This window comes from Misgurnus anguillicaudatus, chromosome 25 (assembly GCF_027580225.2).
Source record: "Misgurnus anguillicaudatus chromosome 25, ASM2758022v2, whole genome shotgun sequence".
NCBI lineage: Eukaryota > Metazoa > Chordata > Actinopteri > Cypriniformes > Cobitidae > Misgurnus > Misgurnus anguillicaudatus.
The window spans coordinates 4,236,002-4,260,529 of NC_073361.2; the positions used below are offsets into that span (position 1 = coordinate 4,236,002).

Below are 24,528 nucleotides of genomic sequence, written 5' to 3' on the forward strand. Positions count from 1 at the left end.
CAGCTAAAGTAAATGAGAAAGAGTGAGTGAAGAAAAAATCAGTAATTAACTGTGATTCTGAGACTGAACTTATACAGAGGCCAGAGGTAGACAAAACAATTCACAGATTGAAAAGAGATGCTCTACTACTGACTCAGTGGCACCTTTGAGTGCAGGTAATGTATGACCTTGTACACTCTGCAGCTGAATACAGTTATCACCTCTATTCTGAGTCACTTCTCTCCATTCTATTCTCATCTCATTGAATTTTCATTCACACAGAATTGTGTGTACAAAACCAAAATGGACAACTAGAGATGGAAAATGTGGCACGCGTATCGACAAACTGGAGAACGCTGTAACGGAGAGGTTGACGGACGCGACAAGCCAATCTAGCAATTCATAACTATTTTTCGAGTTGGGTAATTCATATGATCTTATTCATTTGAGTACGTTCTGCTTTTGCTCCAGTGACATTGGGTTTAAGGTTGCGGCTTCATTGTTGTTGTTTTTTAATTACTTCACATTTTTGTATGATTCACTTCATACCAAGGCTTTGAACCGGTTCACGGAACGAAACCAGAAACCAGAAACTTTTGATGTTTTGCAAGGAACAGAAACAAAACCAGAAACTTTCCAAAAACGTATGTTCCCGAACAGAAACGTTTATTTTAAATAATGGTAACCTTTAATACTGAAAAAGATTTCAGTGCAATATGATTAGGTGAGAATCTTGCCACCAGCAAGTAGCCTACTCAAGCCCAAGTCTCTAATGCTCAATATCATAAGAGGTAAATATTGTAGGCTAACAAGTATCTCAAGATGTTTGTTTTTTTTAATACTAATTAGTGGTGTAACGGATCACAGTTGATCCGTGATCCGTACAGATCACGACCCACGGTTCGGCTCGCATGCGATTTGCGGATTAATATCCAAATTTAAATAGGGTGAAAGTTTGCACGCGTTTCAAAGGCTTGAAAATATTAACACTTAAGTAATTTTAAATTAAAAACTTTAACCGCAAAAAGGCACTAAAGTAAGCAATTTTCTGTACGCACAGACGTACATGCGTTGAATGTGTCTGGTCCAACTCCAATCAAACGTGATTATCCCTATGCCCTTCAAAGATCAGAACTCTTGATGTATAAACTTGAGAGAGTTGCACTATACTCTGTCTCATACTGTAGTCTATTAAAATGCTTTTGGCAAATAAAGCACAGAAAAACAACGTAATTTTCACTTTATGTGGAGCGACTGTTTATGCTGCATCTTTTTCCAGCGCTGTTTGGAATTCGTCCTCTGTCTGTGTGTGCGCGTGCTTAAATGCACTCAACAAATGTAGGCATGTCAGAATTACAGTTATGCCGCTTACATAATGTAGCCATTTTTAATGTTTGATGACAAGATAGAGACTTAAGGAAAATTATGTAGACTAGAAGTTTAATGTCCTAATGATCAGCCTACTTATTTGCATGTCCCACAGCTGACATGGAACGTTATTAACCGGTTCGAGAACGTATTTTTTTTGTTTTAACTGGTTCAGGAACGTCAATTTTAGGGTTGAACCAAAAACCGTAAACGTTAAAATACTGTTTCTGTTCGGAACGAACCAATTGGGTAAAATTCTGGTTCAAAGCCCTGCTTCATACAAATTCATACAAATTAAAATCTATGTAAAATAGATATGAATTCCTACAAGATCAGGCAGGATAGATATCCATGAGATCTGAAATAGCCAACAGCTGCCTATGTCAGTGGATGTTGCATGTATATTGTTGGTTGTATAGACGGTTTCATCAGACGTGTTGTTACGGTTAAGTGCCTGGCCCGAAGTTAACCTGTCTGTGTTTGTTTATTGGTCCGGCAAGTAGCTAAACTGACCTCTGGACAAACACCTTGTCGAAAATAAAAATGCTTTGGTTTCCTAAAGATGAGGGGAGACTGTGGGCATGGATCACCGCTGTACAAGAGATTTGGCAGCCAGGCAAGAAGTTAAGAATCTGCCGCTAACATTGTATAGATTAATTTTACACAATAGCGTTAACTCAGTGTAGTAGTTGATATGCTGTAGCTATAATATAAACTTAGGCAATTTACTTGTTATTTATTTTGTTTGTTATTAGAAATAATCTGCTCTGGAGAGACTCTGTTGTTATTGATTCTCTGCTGAGGTCTACCTGAGTTAAGTTTTGTTGTTTTGTTGACGTTTGTTTATGTTGTTGCCGCTAAAATCGTCACTTACACAATCCTTTCCTGTAAATCTCATTCACAGATGATGTAAATAATAGTGTCATTGCCAAAGACCATCCCTATAAAACTATATTGATTTGCAGCACAAGATGAAATTGATATTATCATCACTTTGTCAACCACTGCAAATTTAAGGTTATAGTCGCCTTATTTCTGCACAAAAATGGTACGATCATTTACTCTAGGAGATTACTCCTGCAGATGAATGCAATGGTCACTGCCAAAATCTGCAATGTGTATGTAGCCAGCATGCATCAGACAGAGAGAAAGAAATAAAGACCGGCTGTCAGATGGAGATGTTTGTGAAGAGCTTGATCAGAGAAAGATCTTTTTTCTAGAAGAAAGAGAAAAATGATAGAGATAGAGAAGAGGGTAAAGAGGGATGACCAGAAAAGAAAGAAATGCCTAGAGTTGTAAGAGAGAGGAAACAGACACAAAGTATCACGGTGAGTGAGTTATGCCCTAAAGACAGAGCAGCAGTGAGAAGGTAAGTACTGACTCTGAGTCAGTGACCCAGGGACACACTAGAGGAAATGCTGCGTGCCAGCTCCTGTTTACCCTTCACCGATTTTAAAAAGAGTCAGAAAAGAAAGCATCAGGTAGACTTGGACACAGGAGGCTAAAAATGAGAGATAGAGCCTTTACTGAAAGATTGGCAAGAAGGTTCCTTGTAACAAACCTGTAAAAACATACAAAAACTTTAAATAGATATTCAAGGGCATACTCACACTATGCGTACTGTACCGTGTACTGAACCATGTAAGCTTGACCCAAAGTTTGGTTTGTTTCGCTAGTGTAATCGCTCTGTACTGTACCAGGGTGCGGTACGCTTTGGGGATTTAAATGAGATTTCAAAGCATATTAGAGGTAGTATGCTTTCACTCTCGTGTTACTTTAATGTCATATGGCAATGAATTTGCAGAGCGTGCATTATGTCATAGACCTAATAAGCCATAAACTTGTAATTACAATTAACTCCATTGTGTTGAGTCTGCTGAGCGTGCGCATATTCTGGTCATTCTTCAAAACAATCGCATCTTTTATTGACATAAGCATACTCGGGTACGAATAAAAAGTGTATTGTGAGAAAAGACCAATGGGGGAGTGAAGGGGAGGGGCAATCACACTCGGTTTGTTAAAACTGTTTGGTACAGTTAAAACTAATGTGAGTGCTCCCTAAAGTGCTCTCTGACCACTCGGCAACATTTTAGGCATTATAGAAACATGTACGAACAACCTACATCCAAGTAAAAATGTATATGTTATTTAAAAGGGATGTTTCACAAGACTTTTTTAGATGTAAAATAAATATTTGGTGTCCTCAGAGTATGTATGTGAAGTTCTAGCTCAAGATACCATATAGATAATTTTTGGTTGTGTCCCTTTAAATGCAAATGAGATAACATCTGCACTTAATGGGAGTGCTGTGGTTGGATAGTGCAGATTAAGGGGTGGTATTATTATAATAAGATGCCATTCTGACATCACAAGGGGAGCCAAATTTCAATTACCTATTTTTTCACATGCTTGCAGAGAACGATTTATATTTACATTTAGGCATTTAGCAGATGCTTTTATCTGACTTACAAAGATAAGGAAACAATCAAGCGATTTGTCATTGGGAGTCAATAATACAAAAAGTGTTTATACCGATTTACAAGTTTTCACAAATCTGAGACTATACCTGTTGAGAGAGAAAGGGAGTTAGTACATTTTTTAAGATAAGAGGTGTGTCTACATTCAGTATCAATTTGTCAAGTATATTTGGAAAAGATGAGTTTTTAGTGTTTTTTTGAATGAAGCAAGAGATGTGGCTGATCAAACTCCTATAGGAAGATCATTAAACCAGCTGGAAGTAGTGAAGGAAAATGAGGGGGAATGTGATTTAGTGCCCTTTTGTGAAGGTAAGACAAGGCGCAAAGTAAAACCAAAACTAAGTTACTAGATTGTTCTTTTTCACATTTTCTAGGTTGATTGAAGCACTGGGGACCCAATTATAGCACTTAAACATGGAAAAAAGGCAGATTTTCATGATATGTCCCCTTTAATGGCGGGTTACATTTATCCAACAAGCACACATGAAGTATCGAGTAAGTATTCAGTCAGAAATAAAAAATCGAATGAATATCAAACAATATACGTCTCTCTCAGCTACAGGCAAAATAAGTAAAAAATGTAAATTTTGGTCTATAATCTGAGGTTTTCATTAAAAAAAAAAAAACATAAAATCTTAACTCTTTCCCAGCCAGTGTTTTAAAAAACATTTGCCAGCCAGCGCCAGCCTTTTTTATGATTCTCACAAAAGTGTAATGCCTTCCAGAAAACTTTCTGCTTTAATTATATGTATCTGTTTCATCCTATCTTAATTAGTTCTCTTTTTATTTCCTCTCAAATATGGGTAGGTTTCTTTAAAAATACCAAATTTTGAACCAAAAGCAGATATTATTGCATTTTTGTAAATGACTTCTGTTAGAGATTAAAGCAACACTATGTAGTTTTTTTACCTTTAAATAATGTCTCTAAAATTATTTCAGTGATAGAACAACTTTTAACTGGACAAATTGTACTGTTGCTGCAACCTGAGCAGCCTCCTAGCTGCTACAAGCACACTCTGTAAGTGGCGGTGGAGGGTAGAGCACACAGCCCCGCCCCTCCCCCTGCCTGCAGATGAGTGTCTGATACCAGGCACTGTTGCGCTTTTCAACCACATAGGGGAGCTGTAAGTCATTTTTACATGGAAACTACATAGTGTTGCTTTAAATTCAGAATGGTGATCAAAACATACACAGAGTTTTTATTGTTTTTAGATCAGTGGAGGCCTCAGCGTTTTATAAATTGTGTATAAAGACCTCCACCATAGCGGAAATATGAATTGACGTAAAAACCCATCATTGGCAGGGAAGTATTTTCTCTTAATTGCAACCATCAGCTCACCCCTCAATTTCAAAACACATTTGGTAGCCGCCACAGGACAAACATGTCATCTCAGACAACATAAGGAAGAAATGCGCTCTGTAGAACAGTTTATTCATTTAGGGCAGTGGTCTTAAACTTTTTCTTCAAAACGGGTTCATCCGCATGTCACATCTAACAACACATGATAAAGTAGAGTCAAGGTGTTTCTTACTTAACAAAGTGCTCGGGAGATTTTAAATGCTCATCTGCACCTAGCGTCAATCATATTATTGTCACCATGTGATCAGTTAATCTAATCGGGACTTTGAAGTGTTCATCCAGAGAGGAGCTGTTACTCTGTGGGGTAACTCAGCTGTTACTCAGAGAAGAGCTGCGGTGGGGTTCGTTAGTTCACGTCAAGTCACAGCTTCCAGTGGCAAGAGCAGAAGGTCAGGAGAGCAGGAGATGTAATGCATGTAATGCGTTGAACTACGGATGAGAAAAAGAGCAATTAGATGCCCAGGTTAGGAAAAGAGGTAAGATAAGGAAAAGTGTACAACGTATGAAAGTATGTATGCTGCTTTTTCAGTCATCTCAGTATAAGTATAAGGACGAGTATACACTCACCTAAAGGATTATTAGGAACACCATCAATTTCTCATTAATGCAATTATCTAATCAACCAATCACATGGCAGTTGCTTCAATGCATTTAGGGGTGTGGTCCTGGTCAAGACAATCTCCTGAACTCCAAACTGAATGTCAGAATGGGAAACAAAGGTGATTTAAGCAATTTTGAGTGTGACATGGTTGTTGGTGCCAGACGGGCCGTTCTGAGAATTTCACAATCTGCTCAGTTACTGGGATTTTCACACACAACCATTTCTATTGTTTACAAAGAATGGTGTGAAAAGAGAAAAACATCCAGTATGTGGCAGTCCTGTGAGTGAAAATGTCTTGTTGATGCTAGAGGTCAGAGGAGAATGGGCTGATTGATTCAAGCTGATAGACTGAAATAACCACTCGTTACAACCGAGGTATGCAGCAAAGCATTTGTGAAGCCACAACACAACCTTGAGGCAGATGGGCTACAACAGCAGAAGAGCCCACTGGGTACCATTCAACTTCACTACAAATAGGAAAAAGAGGCTACAATGTGCACAAGCTCACCAAAGTTGGATAGTTGAAGACTGGAAAAATCTTGCCAGGAGCTTCGTGCTCTGGATGTGCATCCCACAAATCTCCATCAACTGCAAGATGCTTTCCTATCAATATGGGCCAACATTTCTAAAGAATGCTCAAACACAGTATTAGTATGGTGTTCCTAATAATCATTTAGGTGAGTGTATAATGAAGCATATCAAATAAATCATTATGTAACTTGCTATGCAATTACAAATAGAGCAGAAATATTAATTTGTTCGGTCCAACTAGCTTATGTAAAATTGACTATCCATTCAAAAGTTTTAACTTTTTACTTATTGTTAATATTTTTCCACATATTACTATAATAGCAAATTCATTAAAACCATTGAATAACAGAGATGGAACATAATGAAGTCAATAGTGTGACTGAAAAAAATCCTAAATAAATTATAACAGAAACACTTTATAAAAACATTAATTTAACATCTAAAATGATCTTTGTTTGAACATTTTCTGAGAGGTGTACCTTCCTAAACATTTCCTAATATAAAGGATGCATGCATCTTGTGCTTTGGATTCATATTTAAAATACACAGACCTATTTGATGTTAAAAGAGTTATTTAGAGCGATAAGACATGAAAACACACATGTTGTGTCCACGGTAAACCATATTTTTAGCATAATAAACATACAACTACTTATGTCCTATTCATGTCCATGTAAACCACATATACCAACAATATATATATGTATGTAATTTGTATGAAGTTTGCCCCAGAATGCTGTCAATCAACTTCTGGGCCACATCCTGACTGATGGCAGTCCATTCTTGCGTATTCAGTGCTTTGAGGTTGTCAGAATTTGTGGGTTTTTGTTTGTCCACCCGCCTCTTAAGGATTGAGCACAAGTTCTCAATGATATTAAGGTCTGGGGAGTTTCCTTGCTATGGACCAAAATGTTTTGTTCCCTGAGCCACTTAGTTTTCACTTTGCCTTATGACAAGGTGCTCCATCATGCTGGAAAAGGCATTGTTCATCACCAAACTGTTCTTGGATGGTTGGATGAAGTTGGTCTCCGGGGATGTTTTTGTACCATTAACACACACAAACGCATACACAAACATGCTTACAAAGTATGTTTACAAATGAGACAAATTACAATAAATAGAAATGGCTGTACAATAAATATGCATAAGAAAATGTATTACAGTTTATACAACAGTTCTTTCTGGTTCTCGAATCTGATTGGCTAAGAGCCATACGATATTGTGCTGATAACAGCACTGTAACCTCTTCACCTTTCGTATTATTCCGCCACCTAGTGAATGGAGGTCCTAAGCAGGCTCATCTCTGAATGGAAAAACACAGACGCGCTGTTTGAATCACGCTCCGTGTGTCTCATTAGTTGGCTCATAAATCAGTCTGAATCCCCAATCAGAAGTTATTAGTCAAAGATCAGCGCTCTTGGATGTTACGTTAAAGTTAATGGAATAAAAGTCTTGTCACATCGTGTGGACGATTAACACTTGGAAAGAGGAATATAAACACTCGTTTTTTTTCTGGAGCTATATTTCTTATCAGAACGCGAAAACACCGTGAAACAGCAGGTAAGCACCGCAGCTTTTAAATGTGGACATTGATCATTTACTTTATCGTGACCTGACTATTAAAACCTGTTATGAGATATCGCCACTGATATATTTATAAGCAGCATGCAAAAACATCTCTCTGACACTTATAAAAAACCGTTTTATATAGTACTGACAAGAACAAAGTTTAATAATAATAATCGAGTGCTCGTATCACGTTAAGAATAAATGAGAACGCAATAGTAACGTTATACAAATAGTTTTATTAACTTTTACCTCGCGCCAAAACAATAACAACACAAAAGACACTAAATATGAATTAAAAAACAAGTAATAGTTTGATCATGACACCAAATACTGCTGATTTGATCTCATTTTGACGATCATAAACAAACAAGGCCAACATGAGAGCCAGGGTATCTCTTTCAGAAATGTAGCCCAGAGAGGGCGGTGGTCAGCGGGGCGAGTGAACACTGATGTCCGCTCATGCTTTGGTTCTCATTCGTACCGAATCTCACTAAGCAAACATTCAAACAGGCGCTATCTTTACTAATCGACTGCAGATTTAAATATAATACAGATACATTCTCGACTGAACTAATCTTAAAACTACACTTTGTGACCAAGAAACGGTAATATAAAGTAACAGCTTTTCTGTCCATTGAGTTGTTATGAGCTTCAAAGCAGCCGAAAGTTTTACCTGTCATTCTGGCCGCCCTCAAATCCGTGTCGGAAGAAGTAGTTCTCAAACAAAGAGGCTTTTAAAATAACTCCGTTGTTGTTTTCTAGTTTTCTTTTTTCAAACGTGTGCCGTCGAACTGTTGTATAAAAGCAATATCGCTCTCGGAGTCGTGTGATATAGCTCTATATCATCACGGCTGTGATTGCCTCCGGCACTCGGCCTGCGGCCTCGTGCCTCTGGCCTAATCACAGCCGTGATGATATAGAGCTATATCACACTCCTACTCGAGCGATATTGCTTAAATAACTCTCCACCGACATTGAGAGAGAGAATGACCACAAAACAACCCCCCTCCATAACACCTCAGGGACAAGATGACACAGCTATTGCCAAGCAAAGCACAGAAATCACTCTGCTTTCATAACACAGTGAAGAACGCTAAATTACACATTACATTGTACAGCCTCCAAATCCATTTCACAGTATAATTGCTGTTTTTTAAATGATCTTATTGTTTCATGCACACAAGTAATTGCTGTTTGTAAAATGCTATTTTTCTGTATTTGCTATAGTTGCTTTTAGCTTGCTCAGTGGGTTTAGTGACAAACATATTAAGGTGTCATTTTCTTAAAGCTGCTAAATTATGCTCACACAGTCTATGTAGATCTTAAGATGTGGTATGGTAAGTATTTCTGTTGTAAAACACCTTTGGGAAAATCTATTTATTTAGCAGACAAAGGCGACTTACAAATGAAGAAACATGACATTTATTTGTATAGAAAAACTGTATAGAAAAAGTACACTCTTAAAATGCTGGGATATTTTTAACCCAGGGTTGGGTCAAAAGTGGGGCGAACACAGCCCATTCTGTTTTAAGTTTCCCTATGCTGGGTTGTTTTAATCTAAAATACTAGGTTGTTTTAGCCCATTTTGGGGTCAATTCAGTTCAATTCAATTGTATTTATATAGCGCTTTTCACAATTGTTTAATTGTTCCAATGCAGCTTTACATTAATAGATGCATGAGAAAACACAGAAAAATTGATGGACAACATAAGCACCAGAATACAGGGGCTTAGATTAAACCGTACTAGCGAGTGTATTAATAATGTAACGTATAGAAGAGGTTGCTAAGTTAGCACATTGACACTCCACAGTGATATTGACAAAATGTTTTCTTTGTGGCTCTGTTCGAACACATTAAACCACATGCGTGTTAACACTAACAAATGTTATGCATAACCATGCTAAAGTTTACAACATAGACTGTATAGATGTAAACGAATATGCTGAATTTACCTGTGGAGAAGATAGAAAGTAGGCAACTGCGGTGTCGCTTGAGCCCCATCTTGGAAAGTTAACATTACTCCAATATTGACTTTGGTCTTGTTGTTTTTCCTGTTGCGTTGTCATTTTAAATCCCCTTTTCGCTTCCTTGGCGACGTGTTTTAATGTCCTCGATAAATAGGTCTTCAACAGGCTTTCAAATCTGCCTCAAATCAAAGCATTAGATCGCGGGATCATCACGGTGTGCAGCTGCTGTTGAAGTCTGGTTTATTTAAATTAACTGAGCATTACGTTCGCAAGTCATAAGCATATTACATCAATTTACAATTAACTAAGAATAATTGTCAGCTTTATAATTGTTAATATTCTGAAATAAGACTGTCTTGATGACGCCTACACATGCAACCTCGGGGGGCTTCAGCTAGTGGCCAGTGTGAGTGTAGTCTGAAAGCGCGAAAGACGGAGCTTGAATTTCAGGAATGTCCCTCGTCGGGGAATTTATTTCAAAGATGGAGGCACAACATGGATTCAGCCAGTCGAGCGACTCGACCGTATGTATTTTAAATAGCAGATTCTACACTTAGAATACTTTGATTAGTGGGTGGAAGTAATTACACATGAATGAGCACATACTTTTGAAAGAAAATACATTTTTTGCTAAGAATTAACTCAAAAAAGTACACAGTGTAACTTCCTGTAGCTTTGGATCAGACCTGCACATCATTGAGATTCATTCTTCCTGGCAGAACTGCTTTAGCTCTGTCATATTTGTTAAAAGAGTATGCTCAAATAACAGACGAGAAGATAAGTTTATCTTTACCAACCACACAGTTGCTCTGACTGGTGAATTTTTATTAAAACAGAAAAACACCTGCATTCATTCAGTCATTAGTTAGGTCACATGACATCTTGGAGTGTGACTGGGTTGCCTGTCCCAAATAGAAATAAAGCAACAAAAATACAAATACAAATGAGAGCATACTATTTATACATGTCAACAATATTCTTTAGATGAAAGAATATGCAAAGCAGGCCCAAATCATGATGTTTCCTCCACCATACTTTACATTTGGGATGATGTTTTCATGATGATAAGCCGTGCCCTTCCTACGCCAGATGTAGAGCTGTGTGTTTTTTTCAAATAGTTAGTTTCATCAGTCCACAAAACATTTTGTCAATATCGCTGTGGAGTGTCAATGTGCTCTATTGCATACTTCAGGCATGCAGCAATGTTCTTTTTAGTAAGCAGTGTCTTCTTTCGTGGTGTCCTGCCGTGGATACTCTGCTTGTTCAGACTCATAAACAGAGCAAGTTCCAATGATGCCTTCAAATCTTTGGCTATCATTCGGGGTTGTTTCTTTACCTCATTGATAAGTTTTTGTTGTGCTCTTGGTGTCATTTTGACTGGGTGCCCACTTCTTATTAGATTAGCAACAGTCCCAAAGTGTCTCCATTTGTAGATTGTTTGCATAACTGTAGACTGGTGAATTTCGAAGTCTTTGCAATAACTTTGTAACCTTTTCCAGCTTTATGTTAAGCAACAATTCTTGACCGTAGCTCTTCTGAAAGCACTTTTTGGCGAGGCATGGCTCACATAAGTGTGTTCTTCTTGTGCAAAAACTCCAAAAGTTTGTGGAGTTTTTATCAGTGAAAGTAGCTGTAGTCCACACCTCCAAACATACTATCTTAACAAGACTCCACACTGTTAGACTTTTTATTGTATTTATGCGGTAACTCACTGGCAACGTGCCAGTGAGTTACTAACTGCCCCATAACAGTACCATAACTGTACATGTTTTTTACAGTATGATGCCTTTACCGCAGTTCCATTTTACAGTATAATACCCTTACTGTAACCTAGTTTTAAAAAAGTTGCCTTGAAGGGGAATTAAACCTAGGTCTCCCATGTCGTAGGTCTGTAAGACTACCACAGTGCCACAGAGTCACTTAGTAAAAGTTACTCGCTACACTCCCCAAGTAGCCTCTTCTGTCACTTTCCCGAAACTCCGAGGAGCGAAATCTTGGCGTCACTAGTGTTTTAAAGTCTTGAGATCAAATTCAAATCTGATTGTCAAGCATTTTTTCATAATCCCTTTCTTGTTTCTATTTACAATTCTCAATAATTTATTTTACACTGCTGAAAAACAATTCACATTTTGAAATTTGCAGATAAAATGTATTTCATTTCATAGATATATTTTATTTTTCCATTTTATATGCTTTTATAACACTGTTTTATTCAACTACAGTAGCACTACTGCTGCTGTTTTACAGCAGTCTACCGCAAATTCAAAACATACAGTAAATCACTGTAAATTTAATGTTAATACCTGTAATGCAATGCATATTACAGTAATGAACTGGATAAGAAAATGATGGTATTTTAATGGGCATTTTGTGGCAAGTAACTGTAGAAATTACAGTTACAGTAAGTATAACAGTGCAGGTGTTCTAAAACCTGTCTCCAGTTAGTTTTTTGAGGTCATATTTATTGTCAAGGATCCACATACATTTTCCACAAGCACTCTGAGGATCTTAGTCGTTCTCACTAAAGACATGAAAGTTATTATTTTTATTTTATTATTTAATAATAACATAAATGATAATGAGATGTTTGCAGGGTTGATTTTTGTATTTCTCCCTAAACACTGCTTTTGTTTGGAGAAACACTGTCTTTCACTCTTACAAAGTTTATGCCATTATTAAAGAAGCAGCTGTTCTATACATTTCGGGGATCACTTGATATATTGTTTCATGAAGCTTTATTGTCATTTTGAGAAGAAACAGATACTGTAGATCAGGACAAAAAGGACAACATCTGTTTAGTTTTGATAAAAGAAAGCCATAGGGAGTATAAACAACACAAGTGTGAATTATCTCTTTAGGCTTAAATTGGTGATGCTTAAAACAGCCATTAAGTAATTCAGGTTCAGTTAAAACAGCTCCGAGATTGAACGATTTGAGAAGTGTGCAGCTGTCTGAATGTGTGATGTATAGAGCCAGAGAAATGAATGAGAGCAGAGGGGAGGAGGACATCTGATGAGGTTCTGATCTGAAACTATGGCCTGACATCAGGTCAGAGGAAAGCGCATTTGAGAAAAGTGGAAATTTATCAAGTCGACAGATTATTCTTCTTGTTCTGACATCTTATCAGCTCGCAGTCAATTTCAGGCATGAAAATACACAAGCAAAGGGCACCTTTCTACCAACAATCACCATTAAATGAGAAAATTAAATTCAGAGGACTACAACAACCATTAAAGGAAAACACATGGTTTGGGCCATTATCATTCATCACACAGTGTGGTAAATAGCTCCTGTTTTACAGCCATCTTAGATTATTTATTTTGCATTTTCAGAGTGCTTTTAGCAAAAGTTAATTGCTTGCTATATGACTGTAGCAATCTGACCTATTAGAATCGCTTCAATTTCAATGCTTTTCACTTTGGCTTTAATGTGATTGTGATGGTAATTGTGCCACCTCTTATCACCCATTAGTTATGCAAGCAAGACTTAAAAAAATAAAAATTCCCCTAATCCGCAATTAAAACCGGCAACGGGGCGGTTGGCTCATTTTGCGGTCTTCTCACCCAGGGCCATGTGCTACTTTTCAGACCTTTCAAAAAGCTTTTGGTGGATGCCCTTGCCAAAGTCATTGTCACCAATGGAAAATCCAAAAATGAAAACTTTTATCTTCCTATTTCAACTCCAGCCCCGGGTACAGCTCGAAAGTGATGGATCACACATGGAATAGATTATTTGCAGAGTGAAATAAGAAATGTTAAGAAATGTTACATGCACAAAATTTTGTCAATCCGTCTAAATTTAATCCAATTGAAGGTAAAGACAATACAGTTTACATGATTAAAATGTTAGTTTACATGTACATTCTATGTAATCTGAATCTAATCAAACACAGCCAGAGTTGCCAGATTCACGTATCAAACCATCCCAATAGACAAAACTGGCCCAAAAGCATTCCAATTCCCAAATACTAATAACTAATGAACAAAATCCTTTTCTCTTTAAAGCGAAAAAACCCTGCAGAGACCGTTTAAACAGTTGCCCAAATCTGAACTCGAAAAAAGCAGAGGACTTGGCAAAGCCGCACAGCATCTCTCTTCGAGTTCACGCTTTATCTCTGGATAAATGTTTAAAGCTGAGATGGGGAAATCTGTTCCTGAGAAGTTTTCAGATATAGGCAAAGAAACACAACTTTTAAAAGGCACGATGCTATTTTATCGCTTTATGTAGCCTAATGTTATGAAAGTACACATCAATGCTGCAGAATGCTGCAGTGCGTGATCACATTACCTTAAAGGATTAGTCCATTTTCTTAAAAAAAATCCAGATAATTTACTCACCACAATGTCATCCAAAATGTGGATGTCTTTCTTTGTTCAGTCGAGAAGAAATTATGTTTTTTGAGGAAAACATTGCAGGATTTTTCTCATTTTAATGGACCCCAACACTTACAAATTTTAATGCAGTTTAAAATTGCAGTTTCAATGGAGTTTCAAAGAACTTTAAACAATCCCAAACAAGGCAGGTTTTATCTAGCGAAACGATTGTCATTTTTGACAAAAAATGCACTTTTAAACCACAACTTCTCTTCTATCGCAGTCCTGTGATGAGCCAGCGCGAACTCACGTAATTGCGTAATGCCATGGAAAGGTCACGTGTTACAAATATGAAACGCACATTTGCGGACCATTTTAAACAGTAAACTGACACAAAGACATTAATTATTATCATTCAACATACAACAACGTCGAACGGTCCTCTTTCTCCACGCTTGTAAACACTGGGATGTAGTTTCGCATATGTCCTCCGGGGCCTCTTGACGTGATGACGTATTGCATGAGGTCGTTCTTTTCTTGTCAAAAATGACAATTGTTTTGCTAGATAAGACCCTTATGCATTGTTTGGGATTGTTTAGAGTCCCTTGAAACTGCAATTATAAACTGCATTAAAACTGTTAAGTGTTGGGGTCCATTAAAGTCCATCAAAATGAGAAAAATCCTGGAACGCCTTGCCCAAAAAAACACAATTTCTTCTCGACTGAACAATGAGAGACATCAACATTTTGGATGACGTGGTGGCGAGTAAATTATCTGGATTTTTTTAAGAGAATGGACTAATCCTTTAATAATGCGTTTTCCCATCACCTTGCTTCTGTGACGAGAATCATGTGATACGTAAACATGAGGTAAATATAAGACGTGAACTTGAGCACAAATGTTGCATAATGTATTTTTGCATCAGATTGAGAAAATACTATGATTCACGCGTTAACATACTTTTCTCATGATGATCAGATCACAGATTGGACTACAACACCCCTTTCAATACGATTGAAATTTGCATCCGATGTTTATATGAAGACTTTTCAATATGATTGAGCCATCAATACGATTACAAATGGATTTTTTGGTTGCCTGTAAACGTAGCTATTGATTCATATGTTAATTGAGGTTACGATTATGCCATGCAATATTTATGAAATATGTATTTTCTTTGTGTAGCAGTAAAGCATTGTAAGGTGGAAGCTACGCTTTTAAAAATTGTAGCAGCTGGAGGGTTTGTCCCTGCTGAGCGCTGGCATTCAAGGTTTTTCGTGCTCTGCGCTGAGCATCGAGAGTTTAAAAAAAATCTACTTTGGGTGAAAAGCTCAGCTCGTCAATGTCGCTTCTCACTCGGCTGTCCAATCACAGTGAAGGAGGGGTTGAACAAATATCACAACAACAACTGCCACATCTTTCAACAACTGATAAACAAACCAGAAGTATCAAAGCAACCACAGCGCTCAGCTGAACCGTTTACAGAGGTGTCTGGTTTGCATTTCGATGCACTAGAGAGTCAGAAATGGTTTTGATGAAATTACTGTTGTTTACAACAAATCTCTCAGCACCACACTTCTGAGTGTTTCACATTAGCACTTTTTTTCAAATTCAGTTGAAAATAATGTGCTGTGTGTGAGCCTGAAACATTCAAACCATGACAAACTATAGACCTGAAATAGATGATTATGAAGCCCAGTCATTATTATCACTTCTGCAATGATAATAGTAGTAAGCCAATTTTTTTGAGGTTGGAAGATCACACAATCTAGTGACTAATATTCCTACGTACTTAATAACTAAATTAATAGAGAGGTGTATTCAATGGATAAAGACAAATATTGCACATACACTATATAAAAAATGCAGGGTTATTTTCAATCCAACATTTGAGTTTAAAAAAGTGTATATATGTAGGGGTATTTTTTTAGTATTTCTGTCTTTATTTATTTATTTGTTCTGTTTTAAAAGTGTTGTGTTGCATATGTGAAAACATGTTTTTAACAACCATGTATATTTGTGACCTGTGCTGGCACAGTGGATAAGCCACATGCCTTTGGTGTGAGAGACCACTATGACACAACATTGTGTCCCTGAGAAAGACACTTAATCCCTAGTTGCTCCAGAGGCGTGCGACCTCTGACATGTATAGCAATTGTAAGTCGCTTTGGATAAAAGCGTCAGCTAAATGAATAAGAAAGTATAAATGTAAATTTTGGTCGAAATTGAGGTCTTCATTAAAATAAGTACATTAAGCCCTCGTCTAGCAATTTCAATGCTCCAAATAGTCATTAAACTTCTAAAATGATCTTTATTTGTATGTTTCTGAGAGGTGTACCATCCTAAATGCTTAATCTAATACAAATATGTGTCTCTATCTACATGTGTGTGGCATGTTGGTTTCGGTTTTAAAACATGCAGGACTTGCTTGATGTTAAAATACGGTAGCTATTATAGAGATAAAGTTTGGGCCTGATTGATTTTAAAAGAGGTATTAAGAGAGATAACACTTAAAAACGATCTTCCTCACACTGACTGATAGATCCGAAGCATGGACAGACGCGCAAGCCTACGCAGAATTACAGTTTTAAAGATATCTGTTTTGACAATAATTCATGCACGTATGACCTATTATCAGTTATGTCTTAAGTGAATGTTTGGTTAACTGTTGGGAGAAAATGTATGATGTCTAAAACATCTTAGATCTGCATTATAGGAGATCTTAAAGCTGTGTGTATCAATGTCAATAAACAATAAAAGAAAGAAAAAAGTTGAACTTACAATTTTCCAATATTTTTGTTTTTGACTATGTTTGTGCTAAATCTATTCGTTTTACCATTGATTTTAAGGTATGGATGTGGTGGTTTTGCTTTTGAACCTTGAACACGATTTTTCTCAAAACTGACTTTGCTGACTCAACTTCAAGCAGGTGTAGCTCTGTCATTTTTTCCAACAAGTTTTTATAGAGAATGTCAAAAAAAAAACACATTTTTGAAATATTTGCTCATTCCGACTCATTTTGCCAGCACGGGTCACATTTACATTTATGCAATTGACAGACAATCAAAGTATGCTTAATTTATTCTATGCACTGTAAAAAATTAGCTGTAATTATGCAGCTGGTTGCCAGTAACTTACTGTAGAAGATAAAAACTGAAAATGTTTCATGTTCATTTAACTTTAAACAAACTGTTTCCAGTAAATAACATAAATGTAAAATCTACAGTAAGTTACTGGCAGCTAGTTGCCAGTAATACCCAGTAATACTGTAATTTCTACAGAAATATTTTACAGTGTGTGCATTTCCTGGGGAACAAACCCATGACTGTTGTGTTGCAAACACAGTGCTCTTCCAACTGACCTACAAGAACATTACAACCCTAAAAAATTTAAAGGGGCGGTGAATTTGTCGATTTTATTGTTTTATACTGTTGTCTGATGTCTACTTATGATGTTCGCATGGTTTTTACATTCAAAAACATCAAAATCAATAAGTAATAGGCTATTTTGCAACATGGATTAGTGGCTCTCTGGAGAAATGGTTCGTTTGAAGGGGCGGGCCGCATTGAAGACCTGAACGTAAACACCCACTGCTATGATTGGACAGCTTCATTCCCCGTCATTACATGTGGGGAAATGTTTTAAAAACATTAATGTGATAAAAATAGCAGCCGAACACAAATATGTTTGAGCCACAAACGATTCTGGGTGCTAAAGATGATACATATAAATGACAATACGTATAGTAAAGTAGAAACAAAACTCGACGTGACTAAATTACCGTATACAACACAGTAAGCGCGCATCAGAATCTAAACTGCGGCTAATAAATCCTTATCAATAACTTTGTATATTTCTATTGTGCTTGTGAAGTATTTTTTACATTCACGTAATGTCACATACCACAGTTATATGATAAAAATAAGCTTTGTTGAGTGTTTGACCTTTCAAACACAACTCGCCTAAATTACCGTATACAACACAGTAAGCGGGCATCAGAATCTAAACTGCGGCTGATAAATCCTTCCTTATAACTAACTTTGTATATTTCTACCTTTAAATTACAGTCGTATTGTTAAGTGTTGTACCTTTATTAATCGTTTAATGTTTTTAGTAAATTAAAACAGTCAAACAAACGTGTTTAGACACGGATGTTACAACAGGACATATCAAGCGATCTCTTCTAACAAAGCAATGGTGAAACGCAGTAACTTAAATAAAGTAAAATGGCTTACTGTGTATTATACTGCTCTGTCATTGTTGTCAGATCCAATATAAGTGGTGCTTTTAATCACAGTCTCTCTGCAAATCCAGCATCGACTTCTTTACAAATGAATCCGTGTAAACAAAGTAAACAAACACTCCCCACACAAGCTGGAACTTCTTCAAAAGCAAACTTTATCCACGCATATTGCTAATGTTATGTTCCAAGCCTCCGAATTGAAGTATTTAGCTTCTGTGTTGTTCCCACGCGGTTCTTCTACAACCGAAAATGCGTTTCCATGGTATCATAACAGATCACCGCGTCAAAATAAAAGTCTCTCAGATAAAATGTATTTAAAAGTCAATTTGGTTACATTTGTCAATCTTTTAAGACATGTTTACTTGTTGAGACACACGTGTGTCACACGAAGCTGTGGGCGGGGCTACAAAAGTAGACCTGTCCTTTTGGTTATGGGGAGGTGTTTCAATTCTACTTTGACGTCATAGATTTCCGAATTCCACACTGGAGTGTTTAGCTGGCTTGGTGCCAAAAACGGTTATATTTCAGTAGCACAAACGTTTTCAGTTCTGAAACTTGCAGGATGTTCATTTAAATATGATGACCTCTTATATAACAAATTATCAAGTTAAAATTGAGTTTTTGATTCACCGCTCCTTTAAGAAAACATTTTTCACTAGTCATAACGAACTGTTTTATTCCTCACTATAAACCATAAGCATTACTTTGTTATCAGCAACCATTGTTTAATACTATAATGCTTATAATCTTTCAGCTATATAATCTCTCATTTTCAGTAGACACACCTGCTGATTAATTTACTCCTATCCTTTATACCTCCCACTCAATTCTACTAACCCTGTCTTTCCTCCTCTTCTCATTTAGGTAATGAGCTCCTGTATCGCACCCGTGATGGTGACGTGGTCCGCTTTAACATGGAGACCAATGAGAGCACAATCCTGGTCACAAACAGGAAGTTTGTAAGTGTTCTTTTTATCCTAAACCACAAAATACTTTACAGACGGCCTGAAATTCAAATTAAATACCCAATTACTGGCTTTTAAATAAATTTTTGGGAAAATAGAGACATAATAATAGTATTAATAATAATATTATGGATTTAACCATGTCCAACCATTTGTTATTGTCTGCTATGAACTGAGAAATATGTCATATTATAGAAGATAAATGGGTGGCAAAATTTCACATCGTTTTTAGCACATGCATGCACATTTAAGCATTAGTACGCAAAATGTGATGCACACTAATTTACACCTCTGTCTCATTCAACGGACCATAGTGCTGACATTTCTATTGTTATTAATGGAGCCAAAAGCATCCATCATTAGCGCAGTGTTCGGTACGGTTCATTAACAACATGAGATGGTTAAAAAGATGCCGTCTTGCTTGTGATCCAAGGTCAGTGCTGAAATAAGGAAGGCAGGAATAAGAGACATAATGTTTGCACAGAATTAAAAAAAAGAAAACGGCCACACCTTCCAGTATCTGTGTATTGAGGAATATGGAATGAAACTATTCCTTTTTAAATATCTCACACTCATTTCTTATTCTCCAGGAAATGTACAAAGCCAGCAAGTATGAAATTTCTCCAGATATGAAACTCGTTCTGCTGGCCTACAATGTCCAGCCGGTGAGTCCTGTTTGTTTGTGTTGAGATGTGATAATCATGGCACAGGGTGAAAGGGCCGTCACACTCCATCGCTACACCAGAACCAAACGCACCTCATTGTGTGACAGCAACAGACGTGGCACACACATACACACCTGCCAGCTGAGAGGAGAACTGAGGCTGATTTCACACTCGGTTTGATTGCCTGAGTTCAGCCCCTCATACACCCTCTGCCCACAGGGTCCCTTTTCACATTGTATGATTTTGGCTGGAAACTGTGGTGCATTTGCATAGTCAAAGTGAATCCTGCTGTTGAGCATGACCCAAGGTGTCTGACACATATGAGGATTTAATATTAAATGCCTCAAACATGATCAAATACAGTTTGTTGTTGTGTGGGAACTGTTTGACGTACATAATAATGTAAATTATATTTTTTGTCAAATACACTCCCAGCTTGTTACATATTGATGTAGGGTAAGCACCTCTCAGTGTCACTTTTTAGCACACACAGGGACCTCCTTTGGCGTTGGTTTTCCATGTGCAGGGTACTTTATTGTTTTCATTTATTTGTCTTACCAGATCGAGACACAGTTAATTCGTTGCATTTGTAAAAGTCTAAATGGTTTTATAAATATTTATAGTTTAAAAACCCTGCTCTAAACCTAACCGGTTCCCGACAATAAAAAAACATAACAGGCAAATACATTTCAGGAGTTTCAGGATTTAATCCGCATATATCATTCAAGAAATTCACCCAAACTAGCATTAAAACCAGTCACAAGACATGTATGACAGCCAATGGCATTTCACAATCAAAGCTGACGTGATGACACAGACGGTTCTTCTGCTGACAGTTTTTTTATTTGTGAATGCATAGCTTTACAGCAAATCCATTGCTCGCATAAATCGTTTGGACTCTAAACACTTTTTGAATGAATTGTGACTGTATTGTATGCTGTATTTTATTTAATATAAAAATGGGTAGGATTAGTGGTAGGGGTTAGGTACATTATTTACAAATGTGTAAGTACTGTAAAAGTGAAAGTGACTTTTTTGCCAATGTACTGTATACGTGCCCATACGTGGAATGTGACCTTTTCATTTAACTCATCCCAATGAGTAGTGAACACACCCGGAGCAGTGGGCAGCTATCACTGCAGCACCTGGGGAGCAAAAGGGGGCAGGTGACTTGTCCAAGGGCAACCTGCCAGCCAGGATTTTCCGAGGGGTGCAAATTCAAAATATTTGTTCGGGGTGTCATGTGTGTTGCTTGTGTTTTCAAAATATGTGTTTGTTGTGTAATGTGAACCATGTTCATCACGTGTCTTGTCAAAATAAGTCCCTGCTGCACCTTTATGATAAAAGAGACGCTCACAAAATACTTGCAAAACACTCACTTAACAGTTAGCTTAGATTACACCTGAGATTATGCGAGTATAATAAACCCTTTAGATGCGTGTGCAGCAGGAACTTATTTTGACAAGACGCGTGATGCATATGTTCACTTGACGCGGCAAAAACATTTTTGAAATAACGGACCACACACATGACGGACTACGTGTTGTGACGAGCTTCGCATCGTGCGCCTTTGAAAAAGATGTCACTGGCTGCCGCTAGTTATAAGTCCAACTCTCTATCCACTAGGCTAAGCATTTAGTTAACTCTTTCCCTGCCAGCGTTTTAAATAAAAGTTGCCACCCAGATTACATGACATTATCCAAATATCCAGGAAGTTCTTGCTGCTTGACCTAAAGGGTTGCTTCTGGGTTTTATAAGTTGGGTAAATGCGCCACCTGGTTGATAATAGCGGAAACATGGATTGCCGGAAAAACTTGTTATTGGCAGGGAGAGTTTAAACGTGTTAACTTGTTAATGGCGGGGAACATAATAACTGTTGCATTTTGTTGCTTAAGGGGTTGTGCACACCAAAACTTTTAAACGCGTCTGAAAACGCCTGGACAACGCTGAATGCCAGCTGTTTTTTCAGCTGAGTCCCAGCTTTTTTCAGCTGAGCGCTTTGGTAGCTGTGATACTTTAGCTGATTTGACAGCCGTGTGAAAACTGACATTGATGAGCAGAGCTTTTCACCCAAAGTTGAATATTTTTCAACTCTCTGCGCTCAGCGCTGAGCGCGGAAAACCGTCTAGAAAAACGCTAGCTGCTGGCTTTTTTGAAAAACGCAGAACTTCCATTGGAAGCAATTGAAAACATGCGCCGGCCGCGGGCGTAAAAGCTTTGGTGTGCACGCCCCCTTAGTGTCATTGCTAATTTCTTAAGGCAGAATAATATTGTGTTTTTAATAATATTGTGCACGGCAATAGATCAGATTAATATCTCTTTACCCAAACACATTTATGTGGCCAAGTGTAAATGGTGGGGGTGTTTCAGCAAGAACCTTGGAATACGATACAATACAATACAATGTGATACGTTGCGATACTGTAAGCAAGACGATATACCAGGATTTTTCTTATTTTTGGGAGTAGAATAGGATAGAATTTTAGGAAAGAACACATCACCAGATGCATACCTTAGCAAAAAATAAATATTTAACTTGTTGTGTGAACTTTCAGAGTGAGTTAAGAAAAGTTGGACCCGTGCAGAACCTAGAAATGCCATGAATTTAATATCCAAACCTGACATTGATGCATAAAATCCATATCAAAAATACTCCTCTCTGAGAGCTTAATCCACTCATTATTTAAAAATATACGTGCTGTCACTGTGATGGGTGAGATTTTTATCTTGAATCATCTTACATCTTAGAGGACTGTTTGCCCGTTTGAACTATAACAATGATTGCTAGTTTAGTCTAATGGGCTTTGCATTAGCATTGCTTTCTCTGAGCAAACATTTTAGATATAAAAAGATGGTTCATTCATTAAAAAATGGGAGAAAGAAAGTGTAGCACGTGGTCGCGACTTTCAAAACGAGTTAGTTGTCAGTTGTTATAAAAAACGGAGGAACGTCTAAGACTGGACATACTTTGATCACGGCCGGGTGTTCCCCCATCGACACAGTGTTAATCTTCCTCCAGAAGACCTTTACCTTCGGTCCCTCTTGAAATTTAGACATAAGAAGGCTGCTATCTGATAGTCGGGATAATTGAAAACTAAACAACTACCATGATTCTTGTATGATTTTAAAATATCTATACTGCATCTTGAGAATCGATACAGTACCGGCAAACAAAATATCCTGATGCACATGTGTATCAATATTTGAAGAGTTTGGTTCCAAAACTCGATAAACGCCATTAAAAAAAAACGAGTTACTGCTAAAATCAGTATTATATCAGGTCAGTATTTAATATACTGCAAAAGCCAATATCCGCCGTGTTATTCTGTCATCTTTTCTCCCTTTTTTCCCAAAACGCAATAAACGTCGCTCCTCCTTTTCTACAGAATGCAATAAATCCGCTCCACAAATTACAGCGCACAATTCCACACATTGTAAACAAACAATGGCGGCGCGTTGCGTACACGGACTCCAAGTTTTCCTCATCCACAGAAATGTGCTTACCATAGACAATTTCTACCACTTATCAACAATGCTTTAAATGAGTCCAGATATTTGTACAAAAATGTGAAATGAAATGAACCTGAACTCAGATATAATTTTTTTGTGTGCTGAGATGCATCTTTCCCATGCACACACAACCAAACAAAACAGAGCATAAAAAACTGTGCGATGCAAACAAAACCATGTAAGCGAAAACCCACAAGTTCTTTAAAGCTGATCACTGAAGGACACATGAGTCCTACAGCAGGTGATGAGATGGTTTTGATCAGGGTTTCTGTCTCATAGAGCACAAGAGACATTGGAGAGATGTGTGATCAACGGCGGGACAGTGACACCAAAGTACTTCATACAAGCATAACATAAAGAGTGTTGAATGCTGGCTAGTTTGTTATTCTGTGCTCGCTCCAGCATCACCTTGGTAGATGACAGCCTCGTCCCCTAGCTGTCATTGTCTACACACACACACATTCTCTAACACGTTCATAAACGCCCCTCGTTCTCCAACTGGTGCTGCTGGTGCCGCTTGTCCTTCACAAAAGCTTTTTCTTTATCCATCTGTGTGAGTTGGGTGGGGTGCTGGAGACTACAGGTGTTGAATGTTAATCTTTGACAGTATTAACAGTTCCACTTCAGCACGCGTGTCAAGCACATGTCAGCTGTGAGCATATGCTGTGGTCAGCCCTTTGACTTACAGACAGATGTTAACACTGTCCTCAGGGTGATACAACAGCAGCCTATTACTGCTCCCCTGTCTTCTTACACCTAAAGTGATACATTATGATTTTATGTAAGTTTCAGTTTCGGCTTTAAAATTTGATTGGATGAGTCACATTTCAGTCACCGACCTACACTCTGGTGGGTTGCTGGGTCAAATATGGACATACACTCACTTAAAGGATTATTAGGAACACTATACTAATACTGTGTTTGACCTCCTTTCGCCTTCAGAACTGCCTTAATTCTATATGGCATTGATTCAACAAGG

At 37.6% G+C, this 24,528-nt stretch overlaps 1 protein-coding gene across 2 annotated transcripts in view; it reads left to right on the forward strand.

Moving 5' to 3' along the window:
- The window catches only part of dpp6a (dipeptidyl-peptidase 6a), a 462,038-nt gene that overhangs the window by 361,864 nt on the left and 75,646 nt on the right, over positions 1-24,528 (forward strand). For both annotated transcript variants that reach the window (XM_055182097.2, XM_055182096.2), the window contains exons 4-5: positions 19,274-19,368; positions 19,965-20,039. In XM_055182097.2, the coding sequence (XP_055038072.2) occupies positions 19,274-19,368; positions 19,965-20,039 (170 nt within the window). The remainder of the gene's footprint in view (positions 1-19,273; positions 19,369-19,964; positions 20,040-24,528) is intronic.